The following is a 19344-nucleotide window of genomic DNA, read 5'->3' on the forward strand; positions in this document are numbered from 1 at the left end:
GTCCCTTCCTCAGTCCTCAGTCCAGCCACAATTCTGAGCTGCCTCCCCAGACCCTGAGTGGGGACTTCTGATCTGTCCCCTCTTCCCCACATAGCAGCTACAGGAAAATGTGACACCTTTCTGAACCACCGCAAAATGACCTGGACATCCCAAACCAGGCTGCTTGGCCTGCCCCTTGCTGCAGGACACTGCAGAGCTTCACTTCATGTCATGAGATATTTGTGCCATCTACACAGGTGACAGGAGCTACTCACCAGCCTCCACAACAACCCCTGTCTTTACTCCTGATTACAAATTTATCACAGGCAGAGATTGTTTGCTGCTCAAACCATCTGGCCAATTTACAGCCACATATGTCAACTCTGGAGTTTCGCACAAACTATCACTTCCCTGTGCTTTCAACTCTCCAGTCCTCACCATGCACAGAGGTCACCCGAACCAGCTGGAGTCTTCCCACTCCTGACTCATAAATAAGGAAAAAAGCATCATGCAGTTGGTAGCAGTGATTTTCCAGGGACTCTGGGGAATATGCCCAGGCTGGGTTACCCCCTGCGGTCACGGTGACACAGCCGCACGCTCCCATGTGCGCTGTAGCTGCAGTGCGCCCTGCATGGGGAGTGCTCCACCACACATACTCATGCCATGTTCTGCAGCGAAACAGAGCATCTGTGTGTAGGCTGGCTATTCTGCAATTGTTTGGGCAAGCAACAACTCAAAAACTTTAATGGAAAAACAAAGAGGAAAAGGACTGCAATGGGACAAGCAGCTAGGTGACGCACACAGACACGGTCATTTGGTGGCTTTGTACCATCCACCAACTTGCAGTCAAATATTCCAGCCAGGAAAAACCTTATTAGGTAACTAGAGTGTGGATGCATGAGATCCACAGGTCAAACTCTTCATCTGTTGATACATTCCTTGGGCTCTGTCCTCAGCTGCAATGTCACAACAGACACGTCTCTTAACTGTAGAGAGTATACCATGAAGTATGGAAAAACTAGGTACACAACATCAGAGAAAGAAAAACTATCAGATGATGGAGTACATCCTCACAAAGGAGACCTTATCATGGCTTTTAGTCCAGAACTTAACCCACATATCTTCTAGCTCACTTCATATATTGCCCTTCTGTATATTCTAAAACCACAGATGCTACCATGAGCACAACCACACTGAGAAGGGGGAAAGGGGAAATCAAGCAATGACAGAGGTACCTGATGCTAAGAAGTCACTCACCAGCACCAAGAACTGCTCATCTGCCACTTGAGCGTCGGTCATCAGGAACACGATGCCTATGTTCTTCACACCGGCTTTCAGGTACAGGTTTGCCAGGTCTGCCTGGACGTTGAAAAGCAAGAGGACTTAGGGGGTGCACCTCCATTCTGCAAAACTCAGGTAGGTACCACATCTACAAGCAGGATATTTCAGAATCTTCCCATTAACCAAGAATAAAGCAATGGCAATTAATTAGCGTGAAACTGCACTTTGGCCACTCTCCATCTTCATGGCTGAGTCTGCCAGGTTATATGGGGGAGTCTATCGCTGTCATCATTGTAAGACTTTACCCAGTAAGACTTGACGTTACGGCCAGGTCTGTGTAACACAAAAAAAAAGAGAAAGAAGCCCTGGCCAGCACCGCTACACACAGGGAAATGCTTGTAGCTGGAACACCTGGAGGTCAATGGATGTGGCTGAAGACATCAGTGCAGTCCCTGGTTGTGGAGGCTGCCCTGGGAGTTCAGAAAGGCTTACTGTGGGCACAATAAGTCACTATACGGGGACATTAAAGCACCACAGGGACTGGGAGGGACAGCAGCCACTGAAAATGTTGGACCTTGGTGTCCCCATGCTGTAGATTTCTCTGATTTCACAACTATACCTGAATTTTCTTTTTTTTTTCTGAGGTGCTGCAACGCATTTCTTTCTGCTTGTGAAGAAAGGAGAAGGACACCTTGTGCAAACAGGGATGTTTTCAGTTTTATTCCTTTCCAGAGTCTGAGCAGGGACTCGCCCTTCAGTGTCCCACTCAGTGCAGTGATGCTGACAGAGAAACTGCTCATATGGAAAAGCTGTTTCACCTCAAAGGGGACAGTGTCCTGATGAAGGACACAGTGTCCTCCTGATGAAGGACACCAACTTCTTGAAATCCAAGTTGTTCATGAGATGGGAAAAACGCCATCATCCCGCTCAAACTCCATCATTTCCTTCCTGCCCCTCCAAGCAGGATACAAGGCATGCGGGAGACACTGAAGGAATTTACTGGCCTGTGTTCCAGAAACTTTCTTAGAAATTCAGCAAATACACACGCTCCCTCAAAAAGAATCATTTGTTACTTCCATCACTGGAAATTTGAATTAGATCAATTATAACAGCACGAGGGGCCAATGCCAGACAGGGTAATCTGTCACCATCCTGCTCTTCCATATCGAAGAAAAAAAGATGACTCCATATTTCATAAACTCTTTGAAAATGAATAGAGAGTGAAGGGAACATCAAATTATCTTCCACCTCCACAGACAGAAGTAAAGACATGCTTTGAAAACAAGTTTATTAATGCTGGTTTCAAGCTATATTCCTAGATGGGAGCACAGGTTTTCTCAATGAATAGGCAGGTAGGAGCTAGAAAATTGTACGAGTGGGGCTGAAGAACACAGAGGAAAGTTGAAAATACCCAATGGATGGAGGATCAGGCTTGTGTGACGTGACAAAAACATGACAAAAACAACCTGTACACAACTACAGGTCATCAGGCCCTGCCTCTGATGGGGAAGGAAGGCAAGGGTTCATTGGCCATCGCATCTCCCGAGCAGAATGGCGTGAAGTTACTGAGGTTGTGATTTTTACAACATTTCTGATGAGAATCCTTTTGCCAGCAGCTAAAATACTTGAAAATCATTTCAACGATATTTTACAATGTGGATTTGTAACTTCTGCGCTCACCAGCCTGCGCATAGATATAAGCACAGGCACCTGTTCTCTATAGTGAACCATCCACCATCCCCTCAGTCCCTCCCTCATACAAAATCCTGGTGGAAGGACTGGATACGACTTTGGAACTCTCCTCCTGCTCTCTCCTGCTCCTTTTCCACCTCCAAATCACTCCACAACAGGCACCTCACAGATGAGCTAATTACCACATCTTGGTTTAATTAGAAATAATAGTCAAATACGGTTTCTTGAACAAGCATTAACTGAATGTCCACACCAGGGGTTTATCATCGGAGCCCAGCGCTGACTCTGAGCCTTGGGCTGGGATGTTGTTGGGTCTGGCCAGCTCAGAGGGCTGGCAGGGGACATCAGGCCTGTCTGCACCCCACAGATGTGTTGGGAAGCACTGCTCCTCTCTGCAGTCCCATATAGTCTCTGGAGCTTTTTACTGTCTTCACAATGGCGTCATTCAACACGCAACAAGACAGAATCACAGGATCCCAGCCTGGTGGGGGCTGAAGGGACCTCTGCAGATCCCCCAGTCCAAGCCCTGCTCACGCAGGGTCACAGAGCAGATCACACAGGTGGGTCCAGGCGGGTTTCAATGTCTCAGAGAAGGAGACTCCACACCCGCTCTGGGCAGCCTGGGCCAGGCTCTGGCACCTCCCAGCAAACAAGTTTCTGCTCACGTTCAGATGGAGCCTCCTGTGTTTCAGTCTGTGCCCGTTGCCCCTCACCCTGGCGTTGGGCACCACTGAACAGAGTCTGGTCCATCCTCTGACACCCACCCTGAGATATTGATCCATTGATCAGATCCCTCTCAGCTTCTCCAGCTCAACAGCCCCAACTCTCACTGAGTCTTTCCTCATCAGAAAGATGCTCCAGACCCCTCAGCATCTTTGTCTCCCTCTGGTAATTCCTTGTCCTTCTTAAATTGGGGATCCCAAAGTTTTCAGGGCAAGTTCTGCTTTTTATTCCCTTCCGCTCCACCTCAGCCCCAGGAGTCACCCACCTTCAGGTCAGGGATCCCGTACCCTTTCCTCAGCGTGATCTGGAAAAGCTCCAGGGAGCTGATGAAGGCCGCCAGCCTGGTCAGGCTCTGCTTCCCGCTTCCACCCACGCCGACCAGGAGAGCGTTCCCTCGGGGGGACTCCAGGATCCGGTTGATGCGGCAACTAAATTGAAGCATATAAAATCTGTCATTAATAAGAGTATTTTTCTTATTCTCTGCCCACTGCTTTTCAATATATATTTTAATCACTAGGAAACCGTAGTCTGAATGGGATGAAAAATGTCAATCTAAGAGACATGTCAGCAATCAATCCCCATCTCTGCTGAGGCCCAAACAAAGGACGTAGCTGATTAAAAAAATAGTTTGGTGGCGATTCAAACTGTGTCCAATATTTTTCCACCTGCCAAGTCCTGCTGGATAGAAATATTTTAAGGTGAAGGCCTGGATGTCTTTGCAGGGAGGACAAGGGAAAAAACACATGACATGGACATGCAAATAGTGAGAACAGAATTCATGGCTCTGGTGCACCTCTCCAGTGAAGGTTCCTCTTCACAAAGCATTTTGGGTTCATGTTCAGGTGAAGGGTCCTGCTATGCATTAAAGCATATTCATATACATCTGGAATAGCATAATACCTGTCTGGAAAATACAGTCCAACATTATTTATCCAAGCCACCATTAAGAGTGAGATTTTGTCACACTTAAAATGAACTTGCTATTGTTTTTCAGGTCTGTTCACTTGTCCTTGAGAGTTGCACAGTGAGCTCTGCCCCCAGTCTATTCTCTTTAAGCAATTGCTGACATCCCCACGTTAAAATCCCAAGTGAGGGAGGTTTAGAGGATCCTACCTGTGAAAACCTCACTGTCAGGTGTCTGAAATGCAAGCACCATTCCCCTCTTGACATCACTGCCTTTATTCAACTCACTTAACTGAGTATTTTCCTAGACTAATCTAATTAATTTTTCAAATAAGACTGCAAGAAATACTGTACTGCTTTATTACAACTCAAGCGTCTTATGATCTATGTGCAGACTCCCACAGATTGTGAAATTAAACCCAGAATAGCAATCCAGCTTGTGTGGAGAGCTGGAATGTTCCTGCTTTTCATTCTCTAGCTGGCTGTCCCCAAAAGCAAGGGCACGGGGTGTGCGTTGGGAATGGGCACCATGAGCCCCGGGTCAGGAGGTGACTGACCCATATCCCCCACCTCCCCACATACATTAACTCCCTTACTTTTTTTTCCCAACAGAAACTTCACAACAAATTCAAGATGTCATCCATAAGCTGTTGGAGATGGAATAATTTGTGTGTTTCAGCAAAACGCAATTTCCAAATGCGCTGAATCGAAATCACTCAGCTCCAGTGAAAATCATGCTGAATACTCAAACCTCGCCTTCCCGATTACTCACAATATTAACTGGAGGGATACTGACAGGTTTTGTTGAAAATCCCAATTTATGTAAAGTGCAAAAGAAGCACAAGATTAAAATTACTGTCACCTTTCTGCAAGCAGAAACACCAATGGACATCAGGTTGCATATGACTCATTAATACAAAGAAGTAAATGCCCAAACTATAAGGGAAGCCATGCCCCAGCACAGCCAGCACGCTGCACCGCAAAAGGAACAGATTGCTGAGCTCTTAGAACAGAACTGGTTAAACAGCTAGTTAAAACGAGTAGAAATTTATATATATATATGTATTTTTTTAATTTGCATGAGAGTAACTGCATTAGGTTACCAGGTCCAGCAAACCTGAAATCACCCACACAAGCGTGCAGCAGGACAGCGGCTTCCTTCTAGCTTAGTCACAAACCTGCTCTTCATGATACAATGTTTCCAGGCAAAATCAGTTAAAACTATGATTTACAGGGGAGGTTCATCTTCAGAAATTATCTGAGGCCAGGTCTGCATTTCAGCCCCCAAAAATCAGACCACACCTGGAATATTGTGTCCAGTTGTGGCCCCTCAGCTCCAGAAGGACAGGGAACTGCTGCAGAGAGTCCAGCGCAGCCACCAAGATGCTGGAGGGAGTGGAGCATCTCCCGTGTGAGGAAAGGCTGAGGGAGCTGGGGCTCTGGAGCTGGACAAGAGGAGACTGAGGGGGGACTCATTCATGTTTACAGATATCTAAAGGGGGAGTGTCAGGAGGATGGAGCCAGGCTCTTCTCGGTGACAACCAATGACAGGACAAGAGGCAATGGGTACAAACTGGAACACAGGAGGTTCCACTTAAATTGGAGAAGAAACTTCTTCATGGTGAGGGTGGCAGAGCCTGGCCCAGGCTGCCCAGGGAGGCTGTGGAGTCTCCTTCTCTGCAGACATTCAAACCCCCTGGACCCCTTCCTGTGGAACCTCAGCTGGGTGTTCCTGCTCCATGGGGGGATTGCACTGGATGAGCTTTCCAGGGCCCTTCAACCCCTGACATTCTGGGATTCTGTGATTCTGTGGAATTCCCAACAAGCATTTAAATCATGTATAAGAGCTGGAGGTACGTGTCACGATCCATACCACAGGCATGTAAATAGCTTCATAATGATCAACGGAGGCTCGCTATTTTCATATAGTCCCACGTGTCCAGTTTCCACAGGGAATCCAGCTGGACCTCCAGGCATCGGAATGCAAGCAGGCTTTCCAAAGGATCCAGGCAATTTAAGTGCCTCAGTCCATTCAAACTAGTAGCCTGAATTCACGTAATCTCACATTATATACATTTGAAAATCCCACTGAGAATTGTGTAAACGTGCCTCTAACCCAGTTGTGAAAGCATTTAGGGACATCCTGGTGTAACTAGTTCTGTGGCTGGCTGTCAAGTGAAGACAAAAAGCACTTGATCAATGTCACGTACAATAAACGTCTGTGCCGTATGCAGAGCATCAAGGGCCAAAGATGTAACAGCAACCAGACTTCAAACGACCAGCAGCATGCTGACCCTCCATCCGACAGCCCCGCATCCTCACAGTGTCAAAAGATCCCCCCAGCAGCAGCTGGAGAAGCAGGGCAGTATTTGTGCAGGACACACCACGTGGGCAGATGAAGCTTCTGCACACCTCCAGCTCCTTCTGCTCTAATAATGGATACCGACATCCTCCAGAAACCTCCATGGAAACAATCTGCATGGATAAAAGCTACAATGAGAGCATAAAGACAGAAAACTCCCTTACACGTGGCACATGGCGTCCTCAAACAGCACCAGGCTCATGGCAGCGTTGACTTCGTTGTAGCTGCCCAAGGCTTCCACAAGGATCTTGTTCAGCTCCTCCCAGGTCGGAACTGGCCTGTAGCTGGGTTCTCCAACGCCTTTAGCGAAATGGCAATAAATGTTCATTCGCTTGGTCTGCTCTAAAGTTTCCTCAATGTCCTGTCAAATTTAAAAATCATTTTTAAAAAAGGTATATAAGAAGTAAAGGAGAAAACACTGCAGCTCTATGTCATCTTTCCAAGTGAAGCACAGTGTTCCAAAAAATGTCCATATAGCTGCACCTGTGTGTTGAAAAAGGGGAAAGAGTGACAAAAGGGAAGGAAAGGGAAAGGATAAAGCCCCAATACTTGCTCTGGACCTTTTGTAAATCACAAGAACTCATCACCTTAAGAAAATGTGAGCACAAGAAAAGCCCCACAGCAACAGCTACAGCATGACACTGTTGCATGGACAATGATTAACAGCCAGAGGAAAAAGCACTGTCTGCGTTACTGTGATATTTGCAGGACTCCAATGGCAACACTGCCGGGTGATGACAGGACTGAAGCAAAGCAGGTCTAGAGCTTCCATTAGGAAGATATTTTGGAAAAAAAGGAAAGCACTAGGGATTTGTGCCTGCATCTCACTTTACTCCCACCAAGACTGGGGATCTGACTCTTTTGCTTTTGCCACAAGACTCAAGACATTTAAATAAAATAATTTAATTAATTCACAGAGCCGAAATCTCCTCTCCCCGGTGCCCTTAGGGAGAGCATCGTTCACCCAAATACCAACATTGGCAGCCCAGGAAGCAGTTGACAGAGATTTTGCTCCTGGTGTCCCACCAAGAGCATCACACTCCCTGCAAGTGAGAGACTGGCAGACCTTGGGTCAAACTTCTCTTGCCCAAGGAACCTTTTTCCTGTAAGCACGTACGTTATTATCAGAGTTATGAACCTCAACACTTACGTCATATAATTTCTTCACCGTCTCCAGCTGGATTTTATCAAAGGTACCATAATCCTTTTCTTCAACCATCTTATCCCGGTAGACTCGGTTTGACTCGTGCAGGTAGAGTTTCACCAGGTCTTGGGGGTGCTGCAGACATTCCGGGGTAGAGAACAGAAGGCCCTGTGGGGTGCAGAGACCAGCAGTAAACCCCACCTTGACCTGAAGGGCCTGATGTCTCCCCAGCATCCAGGCTGAATGGGGCTGAGTCACTCAAAATGCAGAGTTACTGTAACAACCTGCAAATAAACTTCCGAAGAAGCCCCTGGAGAACGTGCCCTTCGTTACCTCCAATTTCCCAAAGCAATTGTATATATTACACCAATTTTAACAGCCAAAGTGCATCCCCAGCGCAGCCTGATCTCCAAGAGTGCGTAGGGTCAGACACCAGCCCGACGGGCGGGTTTCTGCATCCCAACACCACAGCACAGCTGCTTTGTCAAGAAGAAGATAGTTTGGACATCTTAGCGGTGATGATTTTTTTCTAAAATCAATTAATTTTAATTAGGTGCATTCTGGCTGCAGGAAATATTAGTTTCTGTCTGCTTATCACAGCATGTTTACCATGAACTCTATTAAAATGCATAAAAGAATTATATTTCAAAGAGGTGTCACCTATTACTAAGCCTATTAACAGCACCCAGGGTTTTCAATGGCATGTATTAAACAGACAGTTTTTATTCCTAACATCTAATTATTTACACACAAAACATAAAATGTATTAAAAGCAATGTCAAGCAGGCCATCTCAGCTCGATGGATCATGGCTCAAATCATTTGGGTTTCACATTTGTCATTACAGCTGTCAAGCTGTTATTTTATTTATTTCAGAGAAAAGATAGTGAGAAGAGCTGATGACTCAAAGAGAATAAGGTGAAACCCATCAGGTCCTAAAAAAAAGTCACTCTAAAGACACTCCAAGCCACAAAAGTTGTGTTCTTGATGCAAGCAAATGTAAGGCTCAGAGGGAAGAAAATCCACGTTTCACAAATCTGTAAGCAGTTTATTAACTTAACACCTGAACATCTCCCCTCCCTTCACTTTACAGACCCGACTCTCCCGACTCCTCTCAGCAGAGCTACCAGGCTCTGCCACGGCAACCAGCTGCGTCCCCAGAGAGCGACGGGGACGCTCCAGATATGGAAGAAATTGCTGCCCCTGAGGGTGGTGAGAGCCTGGCCCAGGTTGGCCAGAGAGGTGGTGGATGAACCATCCCTGGAGACCAGGCAAGAAAAATAAATAACTTTTTCTTTGCAGTCTAAATAACATTTAAAATTATACTAACTAGTGCAGCATAGCGACCCCTTTCTAGCTGTCCTGCACTGCTGGATGAAGCACCTGCTCTCCTTTCTCCTGACGTTCTTCTTGGGGAGCCTGGAGCTGCCTCAGCAGCGGTGACATGAAAACAATGACAAACACAACAACAGCGTGTGGGCCACAAACTCAAGAGTCCTATTTAAAGTGCCAATTTTTAAATCTGCTCTGATATCAGGGAGGGTTGACGAGAGGCTCCAGTCACCCCCTTGGCACTGCATAGAATCACAGAATCATTTCAGCTGGAAGAGACCCTCACGAGCATCGAGTCCAACCATACCCTAATTCTAGCATGAAACCATGTCCCTAAGCACCTTGTTTAAACACCTTTCAAACCCCTCCGGGGATGATGACTCCACCACTGCCCTGGGCAGCCTGTTCCATAGCACCGTGGTTGCCATGTGCGATAGAGCAGCTGCTGGCACCTGGATCTCTGTTAGGAAGAAAAATAGCAGAGATGGGAAGAGAGAAGGAGGGGGAAGCTGTGAAACCAGACTGGCTCAGGTAACCACACGCCAGCCAAACCCAAGGTAAAGCTGTGCCAAACAACCGTGCCAGACCAAGGCACAAAACAAACTCTTGCTGACCCTGCGCCCATCTCGCCGCCGTCATTCCCAACTCAGCCACAATGTCAGCACGTAACACACAAGGTGCATTTCGGTGCTTCAAGCCTGAAGTTTGCAGGGCTCTTTAGTGAGCTCAACCAAGGGTGAACATGAAAATCCCTCCCCATGCAAAGGAGTGAGGAGTTCACTGGCAGCGGAGCCGACGTGGAGCAGCAGGACACGCCGGAGCCCCCGCTGCTGTCTGGCTGTCAGGAGGAGAGAGCCTGCTCTTCCCCAGCTGCCACAGATCTTCATGTGACATGCTGCTTCAAAATCTTGTTAGAAATAGGAATAAAAAGCAAAATACAACCCTGCTGGGTCTATGATTATTATTTTACAGAGATGACAGATATAATTTAGAGCATAATACCATGGTAACCCTTTCAGATGGAAAGAAAGACAGCAGCAGGGCTTTCTCTGGTGGGAGCCAGCGGGGAATGTATTTTTAGAAAGCATAATCCACAACTCTGTCACTGCAGAGACCTGTCTGCTTTAATCAAGGGTAAATTGCTTGGAGCGTACCAATCAATTTAACTCTGCAGTGCATGGTGGGACCCAGAGGCACGAAAAGGTGCTGTAGAAGTGCAAGACAAAGTAGTGTCGGACTTGAACCACAGACGGGACCCACTACAGAGCGAAAGTAACAGATAATACCTTCTGATGAGCCCAAAGGATTACAAAGGACTGAAGGGTGACCTTGCCCCTGCAGCAGTAACATCAGTAACAGTAAATTATATACTCACAACAACCAGGAGCCAGGCTGCCGTTCCTGCAGACCTTGCCTAACCCTGCTCCAGCCCCTTCTTGCCTGTCATCCCTGACTGTGGTTTCCAGCCCCTCCTCATATTTCCAGTGAAACGTGACAGCAAATTAAAGTTAGATTATTACAAATTATTACGGTACTTGCTGAGCCTTCTGTAGTCATTTAAAACCAGCCACGAGCCCAGGGGGCTGAAGATGGTCATAGATTTTGAGGTTCCTTGTTATTCTTTTTAAAAATCAGGAAGCAGCATCCTCCAGCCCAGACCCTGGTGTGTTCCCAGGTCAGCAGTGACCCGAATGTGTTTGTGTACTCAGCAGAGGAACCATGCCCAGTGCTGGCTTCCCCTCTTCATCCCCCTTCTTCACCCACAGCCCTTCTGCCAGTCGCCACCTCCCTGGAGACTCATGTTCCCCTTTGGGAGCCAAACCCCCCCACAACACACACATTACCCTGGTGTCACACAGGACAGACCAGCTTATCTCTACTTGAGGGCCTGAACCAAAGTTTCACCCTTGGCCAGCTGACGCCAGACAAGCAGCAGCACTGAGTACAATGCTGAGGCATTTAATGCTGTCCAGCTGAAGGTGAAGTCCAGAGACAAAATCAAATTAGAACAGTGGATGAAAATCATTGTTCTGCAAGGATACATGGAATTTCTCACAGCCTTCCCAAGTCAACACAACTAGATGGTTTGGTAGGGGTCTGGAGCATCTTTCTGATGAGGAAAGACTCAGTGAGAGTTGGGGCTGTTAAGCTGGAGAAGAGAAGCTGAGAGGGATCTGATCAATGGATCAATATCTCAGGGTGGGTGTCAGAGGATGGACCAGACTCTGTTCAGTGGTGCCCAACGCCAGGGTGAGGGGCAACGGGCACAGACTGAAACACAGGAGGCTCCATCTGAACATGAGCAGAAACTTGTTTGCTGGGAGGTGCCAGAGCCTGGCCCAGGCTGCCCAGAGCGGGTGTGGAGTCTCCTTCTCTGAGACATTGAAACCCGCCTGGACCCACCTGTGTGATCTGCTCTGTGACCCTGCGTGAGCAGGGCTTGGACTGGGGGATCTGCAGAGGTCCCTCCAACTCAACCAGGCTGGGATTATGTGGGATTCTGTAATGCTGAGGCATTTAGTGTTTTCCAGCTGAAGGTGATGTCCAGAGACAAAAATCAAATGAGAACAGTGGATGAAAATCATTGTTCTGTAGGGATACGTGGAATTTCCCACAGCCTTCCCAAGTCAACACAACTAGATGGTTCATCTCAGGAGAAACCTATTGTACAGCCAGGGCAGCCTGGAAAACAACATGGCTCAAGCAGTTCAGACAGGAACCCACACAACAGAAGAAGACACCTGTGTCCTTGAACAGCCGCTGGAACCCAGGCTGGATATCCTGACATGTTTCAAAAAGCATTAGAGACCCACACTTGGGCAACAGAGTGAAACCACACCTGTGTCCCTGATGGGGCGCTGGACACCCTTCTGGCCTCCACAGCCTCGGATGAACCTGGATATCCTCACCTACCTGAATCTGAGCACCTTGAACTGGAGCCTAATCCCACCTTAGATCTGCAAAGTGCTGATGTCTGACAAGAGGACAGTCACCTTGGACTCCTTTCACCTCCAGTGAATGAGGTGCTTCAGAAACACAGTTCCTCTGAGCTCTTCTCCGTGTTTGTCCATGAGGAAGAGCTGATGCACTACAGACAGAAATGCCCATTTTTCTCTGCTGGGGGAGAGGACGCGACTCGCCAGGCAAAAGGGAATCCCACTGAAGATACTCAGACCCCCAGAGACGATCATTCCAATCAGTCAGGACAAACATGAACAGTGCTTGACAAAGTCAATCCACTGCTGCCTGCCGAGCCTCCTACCCCTGGGTGTATAGGTTGCTCTTTTCCCTTTGGTTTCACCAATACCTGACAAATCTCTCTGGTATTTTGCCATCATTTGTAGTGAACACCTGGAGTCACCTTCAGCTGAACCCTCGCTCCAAGCAACGCAGACATCAGCCTGACCAGCTGGAGCCAGGTGGCAATGGGTCTTGGGTGCAGAAGGGAAAACATGAGAGCAGTAAGGACCTGTACCTGTTGAAAGGAATTATTGCTGACTTGATTTGGGGCCGTCTTCCTTGTTCTGTGCAACACTCACATGCGTACAATGTCCAAATTCATTAGCTGCAGCAATTAAGATACAAGTTCTTGGAGTGTTTTGTAATGAGGTAATTAGCACAGGACTCCTTGTCATAAGAGCTGTCAGGCAGTTTTGACAAAGGGAATCAAGCTGGGCTTCTAAGGTTGGTAGGTGCAGCATTAATATATAATATATTATGTATATAACAGTATGTATATAATAGTGAGATAACAACAGAGCCACTGGACAGGCTGCAAATGGAGCCATTTTAAGGACCTGTGCAGAGCCAGCAGTATCACAGCACAGCGGCAGCAAGTCCAGGGGCTGACCCCTCCACAGCTGCAATTTCTACGTGCTTTGTGCCTTTAACAGTTGTCATTGGCCGCTTGTATAACTACAGAACAGTCGGTAAAACAACAATCTCCCAATGCCCTTCACACACACAGCTATTGTGCAGGCGGTGTTTGATTGCTTGTCTGGGATTAAAAGGAATTTGAAAAAGGCAACATGCACCGAGCTACATCCACCAGTTCTCCATCTGCCCACAAGCTAAGGAAACTCACATGTCCCTAACCAGGAAAAGGGGGTTGTTTATTCCTTTATCTTTTTTTTTTTTTCCCAGTTAGCATCATATCAAGGGTCATGGGCCATGGTAGACTGGAAGGTGGGTGGAGAACTGGCTGGCCCAGCAGGCTCCGAGGTCTCACTGGAGCTCCAGTGTTCCGCAGGGGCTGGTACCGGGGCAGTGGGTGTCTCCATGCGGGAGCCAGCAGTGCTCTCCCAGCAGGGCTGCAGCTGGCACTGACCACGCAGAACGCAAAGGGAAGGACCTTGACAGGCAGACAAAAGCTGTGTGAGGTTCAACCCACTTTTGGGGCCCCCAGGACAAGAAAGACATTGACATACTGGAACGAGTTCAACGGAGGCCACCAAGGTCATAAAATGGTGGAGGACAGGACATGCAAGGAAAGGCTGAGAGAAATCGGTTTGTTCAGCTCGGGGAAAAGGTGAAGGGGAATTTTAATTCTGTTTCTATCCCTGGAGACATCCCAGGCCAGGCTGGATGGGGCTCTGAGCAACCTGAGCTGGTGAAGATGTCCCTGCTCATGGTAGGGGTGGCACTGGGGGAGCTGGGAAGGTCCCTCCAACCCAAACTGTTCTGTGATTCTTTGACTCTGTCTACAACTACCTAATAGGGAGTTATAGAGAAGACTGAGCCAATTTTTTTTGGAGGTGTATAGCAAAAGGACAAGAGGTAACAAACTGCAGGAACGGAAATTCCAACTGAAATAAAAATATATCAGCTTCACCGTGGAGTGGGTTTAGTGGTGTGACAAGGGTCGGAGAGGTTATGGGAACTCCAGTCATGGAAACATTCAAAACTTGGCTGATCAGCCTGACCTGACTTTGAAGCCAGCACTGCACAAGAAGGGTTTGGACAAGAGAGTGTGAGCTAAATTATGAGTTTATGAAGATTGAATGAAAGTAACACATGGAAATGCATTCCCGGAGTCCAGAGCTTCTTTCACACTCAATTTCAGGAAGAAAATTGTGTTCCCGTAGGGACAAACAGGATATCAGGAGATCTCAAAAACTCAAGAATATTTAATGTGAAGGAATAATCAAGAATGAATCCAAAAGGTAAGGAAGGATTTCAAGAAAAATTGGACCACTATTTCAATAAACATTATGAAGCCCAGGAGCCAGACTCCCCCACTCCTGAAGCCACGTGATAAACAAAACAACACCTGAGCTCAGTCGCTGCTCCTGCCCCAGCATCCAGACCTGGCAGGACATTTCCTAATATCCCACAACCTGAGCACCTTTCAAGCAGGTTACAGTTAAAATTAAAGCTTCCCATGGAAATGCTGCTTTTCTCTCTCTGCCTTTCAAAGCACAGATTAACTAGAAGTCAGGAGTTAACACGACCCACATCTAACATCAAAAGCTGCTGATGTTTAGCTGAGCATAAGTGACAGGTCTGATTCTTTCTTGGCACAAAAGAGTTATTAACTTTTTCAAGGCCCTGTTTTTGCATTTCCCACTACGTCATTACTTCAGTTCTTGTGTGATGGACCAGACCACAAGGCACCAAACTTTCAGTACGTACTTAGGAGAACAGGTGTTAAGAAGGACAGCAACAAGTTACAAACCGGGGTTCTACAAGAGTTTATGGTGTTCCAAACCTCTCGATTCGGCTGCTGAGAACCTTCTCAAATTTTACTAATCAGCCTTAAACTCTGAAAGGCTCTTTGAGCAGTAATATCTCCTGCTTCAAAGTATGAGATTTCAGGGGAAAAAAAAGCCTCTCCGTTGTTGGAAGAAAATATTTCTAAATCTGAACAACTTCCCCTTGGTACAGAACTGGCTCTGGTGGAAATTCAGTTTTAGCAATTAAGTCAAAGCTGGGTTTGATTCAATTATCACCTTTTTAAATGCCACCCTTCATGCACATACTGAGCATCTGACCATCAAGAAGCTAAGAGGACATGCCAGTACAGGCCAACAAGCTAAGCTGGATCTAACTTCAGGGCCAGTAACCCACTGACTATCCACCACCTGCTTCAGTACAATAAAATAATTTGCCTGTGTGGTGGAACAGTGCCATTAATCCCCACATTTACACGTGTGGAACTGAGGCTCCCAAAGATGAGCGCAGCTCCATCGCACTCACCATCAGTCATTTAAGTGCTGAAGTCGGAAGCCCAAAGCTCCCTTCAGCTGGTCCCTTCTACAGCCAGAGGGCGTTTCAACCCACCCCAAACCTGCACATCCATCTGGAACTACTCATCCCTCCCCGCTGACCACAAGAGGCTGGAAAGTAACTAAGCTTCTCAAAGCCATGGGCAATGGTTCTGGAATCCATCCAAAACTAACAAGGAATTAAGGAATGGCCTAAGGTCACCCACTTTACTCAGGGCACACATGTGCTGTGTCATTTTTAGGTAGGAGACTGCATTCTGCCCACCAGAGCTAGAGGAACACAGCTCCGCAGCCTCTTGTAGCATCGGGACAAGCTTCAAGTCCCACAGGACAGCAACTGCACTTACTTGGAAGATATTGGAGAAGTCTCTCAAGTTGAAAATGTAGTGGAACTTGATGGCTGTTGGAAGGAATGTAGCGGCTACTTTCTGGTGCAGTCCCAGGGCAAGGGCAATCAGCTGCTGAGCTGATTTTTGCACAGCCCCCGAGAAATTTCCACTTGTCAGGTGCTGCGTTCAAATGGTGCTATAGATCCTGGACAAGGCATCCTGCCCAGGGATGGACAGCGCGAAGACACAGAAGTGACGCTGAGGGAGAGAAAGGAAGGCATGGAAAGGTCAGAGAGGTAGAAAAACACCTTTCAAGCAAAATGCCCTTGGGGATTTGCTGTGATAATCTCATCTAGGCTCCCTTTCCCATGAAATGCTGGACCAGATGATCTTTTGAGGTCCCTTCCAACCTGGGTTGTTCTATGATTCTCTGATTTGCAGTCCACCTGAACAAGGTTATTTCCCTCTCCCAGTTTGCCAGCAGAGCTCAGGTGGGAAGTGACATCACTCTGCTCACTAAACCAGGGATTTTCAACTGCATCTCACCAATGCTACACTGCAAGTGCAGTCCATTGAAGAGCCAAAGGGCTCTGAAGGTCCCACCGACCTCTGACAAAGCCCAGTCACTGTCTCTATTAAGAGCAGCCCCTGGAAGGCGCCATCTCCCAGAGGACCTCTTTACTAATTTGGAACTTGCAAAGTTGCCCATGGGACACTTCATTTTAACTCCACACCTTGCTGAAGAGGAGCCAGGGTCCAAGCTGACTCTGGTCATTAGGTTTCTCCATGATGAAATGAATTTTGCTCACTGCTACCCAGTCCCTCCATCGGTTGGCAGCTCCCAAAAATCAAAGTCTAATGTTTAAGATCTCTTCCCAAATCTTCTGTTATCAGCAGCGCTTGAACTGCTTTTTGTTTGGCTTGGGGTTTTTTTGTTCGGTTAGGTTTTTGGGGGGATTTGGTTGGTTGGTTGGTTTTGGTGTTCTTTGTTTTGTTGGTTTTGTTTGGTTGCTTGGTTTGGGGTTTGTTGGGGTTTTTGTTGTTGTTGTGTTTTGGTGTGGCTTGGGTTTTTTTTTAGTTTTGTCTGTTTTCTTCGTTTGGGTTTCTCCCCCACACCTCTTTTTACTGACAGCTGCATCAGACAATTCTGGAAAGCAGGCGGCGTTAATGCACCATGCTTCAGAGCTAAATACGAGCTAAATGAAGGCAAAATCTGCCTGTATGGACCAGAAGGTTGTCCTGAAAGTAGGTGTTAAGCTGGCTGGCAACTTTTGACTTCCTCCTCTGACGGAGCTGCAGAATGCGAGGAAAAACAAACAAGGGAATAAGGGACCCAGTTCGGTGCTTCACTATTAGGAATCACAGTCACTCGACAGATTCGTGCCATTTGTACTGATAAAACAACAGCAGGATCTGCCAGTGGTTGTCCTCTAACCTCACGTTTAAATGATCCACCCCAAAATAAACCCAGCGATGCACCTGCCGTTGTGCAGGGCTTTACCTGCAGCCGAGGGTTGATGGTGAAGCTCCCCGCCGTCGGGTTCATGCACGACACACACTGCACGTTCGTGATCTCCTTCAGCGACAGCTTGGTCCGGTCGTACCTTCGGGCAAAACACAAGCAGCAGCACAGTGACCACGGCCACTGCCTCTCTCAGTACGTGTCCCTGGGCTGCCAGAGGCCGCTTGTCTTCAGGGGGTCAAATTCTGCGTCTTGCCAAGATGAGGCCCAGGCCCAGGTTGCCGGCCTATCTGTACACGGCCTGGCACACGCGAGTCCTGCTCCTGGTGGAAATCCTTCAGCTTCAACAACCTGTAGCTAATATTTCTATCAGTAATAAGCACTGAGCAAAGCCCCTGGGCCATACTCTTCACTCGCATGGAAATGGCAGAAAACAGCAGGAGTGTCTCTGGTTTGATCCCAACCCGGGACAGGGTGTGAGAGACTACAAGGGTGACTCTCAAACACTGTGGCAAACCCAGCCCTGCAACACCCAGCCATGGGAGACGGGCCATCGTGAGCAGGTGAATGGTGATTTACATGTCAAGGCCGAGGTGACAGCCACAGACAAAGGCTGGGTGACACAGGCAGTGCTGTGTTGAAGGACACGCAGCCTGTGCGCTGACAGGCCCGACACGGTGTCAAGGCCCAGGCTGAGAGACCCTCCGGGCCTCCCCCATCTTCCACAATCACCCCCAGTGACGCCTGCACAAAAGCCCAGGTGATCCCGAGGGCTATAAACCCTATAAAACCTGTGCCAGCACGGGCAGGGTGCCACCCTGGGGACCCTTCCACCCACCGGGCTGACCACGGGAACCGAACCACACACCACAGGGTGCTGAACCCTGACTACAGACCCAAGCATTCCTGCATAGGAACTGGACCTGAGACTACAAACCCCTCAAACACACCACGGAGCCCTAAGGGTGGTGAGACCTTTCCTTTCCCTTTCCTTTTCCTTCCCTTCCCATTTCCTTCCCCCTTCCTTTCCCCTTCTTTTCTTCCTCTCTCTTTCCTTCCTATATTCCTATTTCTTTGCCTTCCTTTTTGTGAGTAATACAGTAACATAAGGTTTAGAGCCCCACTTGTGCCACAAAACTCTTTCATGTGAATCTTTTCGCTGCTAAACTGTTTATCGATTGAGCTTAAGTAACATAAATCCTTCTGCCACTGAGTCATTTGCCAATTGGACCAAGCTACAAAAAATAAAGGTCTTTTGTTTGTGGACCTTCAGGATTGTATGTACTTTTTTCCAACCCAGGGGACTGACAAATCTCAGTCACACTTCCCCCAACCATAGCGCCAGGTGGGACATGACCAGGGTCAGCAGGCTGCTGCTGCCGGGGGAGGACAGGGAGTCCTGGGCTCCCTGGTTTAAGAAGGACAAGGAATTACTGGAGAGAGTCCAGTGGTGGCTACAAAGATGCTAAGGGATCTGGAGCACCTTTCTTGTGACAAGAAACTGAGAGAGCTGGGGCTGTTGAGCTGGAGAAGAGAAGCTGAGAGGGATCTGATCAATGGGATCAATATCTCAGGGTGGCTGTCAGAGGATGGACCAGACTCTGTTCAGTGGTGCCCAACGCCAGGGTGAGGGGCAGCGGGCACAGACTGAAACACAGGAGGCTCCATCTGAACATGAGCAGAAACTTGTTTGCTGGGAGGTGCCAGAGCCTGGCCCAGGCTGCCCAGAGCGGGTGTGGAGGAATTGAAAACCATTCCAGTGGTTAAAATTCAGACAGTCAAGAAAACACACCTTCAATGAAAATAAAGAAATAATGGGAAGGGTTATTAGAATGGAGTCGTGAGACAGGTAAACTGAGCCTTGGCAGCTAGGAAGTGTCAGGTAGTCTGTAAACCCTGCCGTACCCAACCAAC

General features: G+C 47.8%; 1 protein-coding gene across 7 annotated transcripts in view; it reads right to left on the minus strand.

The window, feature by feature from the left end:
- The window catches only part of LOC136115786 (dynein axonemal heavy chain 9-like), a 43979-nt gene extending 26378 nt beyond the window's left edge, over nucleotides 1-17601 (minus strand). For 3 of the 7 annotated variants that reach the window (XM_071799954.1, XM_071799952.1, XM_071799957.1), the window contains exons 1-6: nucleotides 17470-17601; nucleotides 15987-16226; nucleotides 8091-8252; nucleotides 7105-7301; nucleotides 3941-4103; nucleotides 1215-1338 (exon numbers count right to left, since the gene is read on the minus strand). In XM_071799954.1, the coding sequence (XP_071656055.1) occupies nucleotides 1215-1338; nucleotides 3941-4103; nucleotides 7105-7301; nucleotides 8091-8159 (553 nt within the window). In that variant the 5' untranslated portion in view covers nucleotides 8160-8252; nucleotides 15987-16226; nucleotides 17470-17601. Of the gene's footprint in view, nucleotides 1-1214; nucleotides 1339-3940; nucleotides 4104-7104; nucleotides 7302-8090; nucleotides 8253-15986; nucleotides 16227-17469 lie in introns of those variants that run through there. The other 4 variants (XM_071799958.1, XM_071799955.1, XM_071799956.1 and 1 more) reach the window with 3 other exon arrangements.
- Between the last annotated feature and the right edge of the window lie 1743 nt (nucleotides 17602-19344).

This window comes from Patagioenas fasciata, chromosome 28 (assembly GCF_037038585.1).
Source record: "Patagioenas fasciata isolate bPatFas1 chromosome 28, bPatFas1.hap1, whole genome shotgun sequence".
Lineage (NCBI taxonomy): Eukaryota > Metazoa > Chordata > Aves > Columbiformes > Columbidae > Patagioenas > Patagioenas fasciata.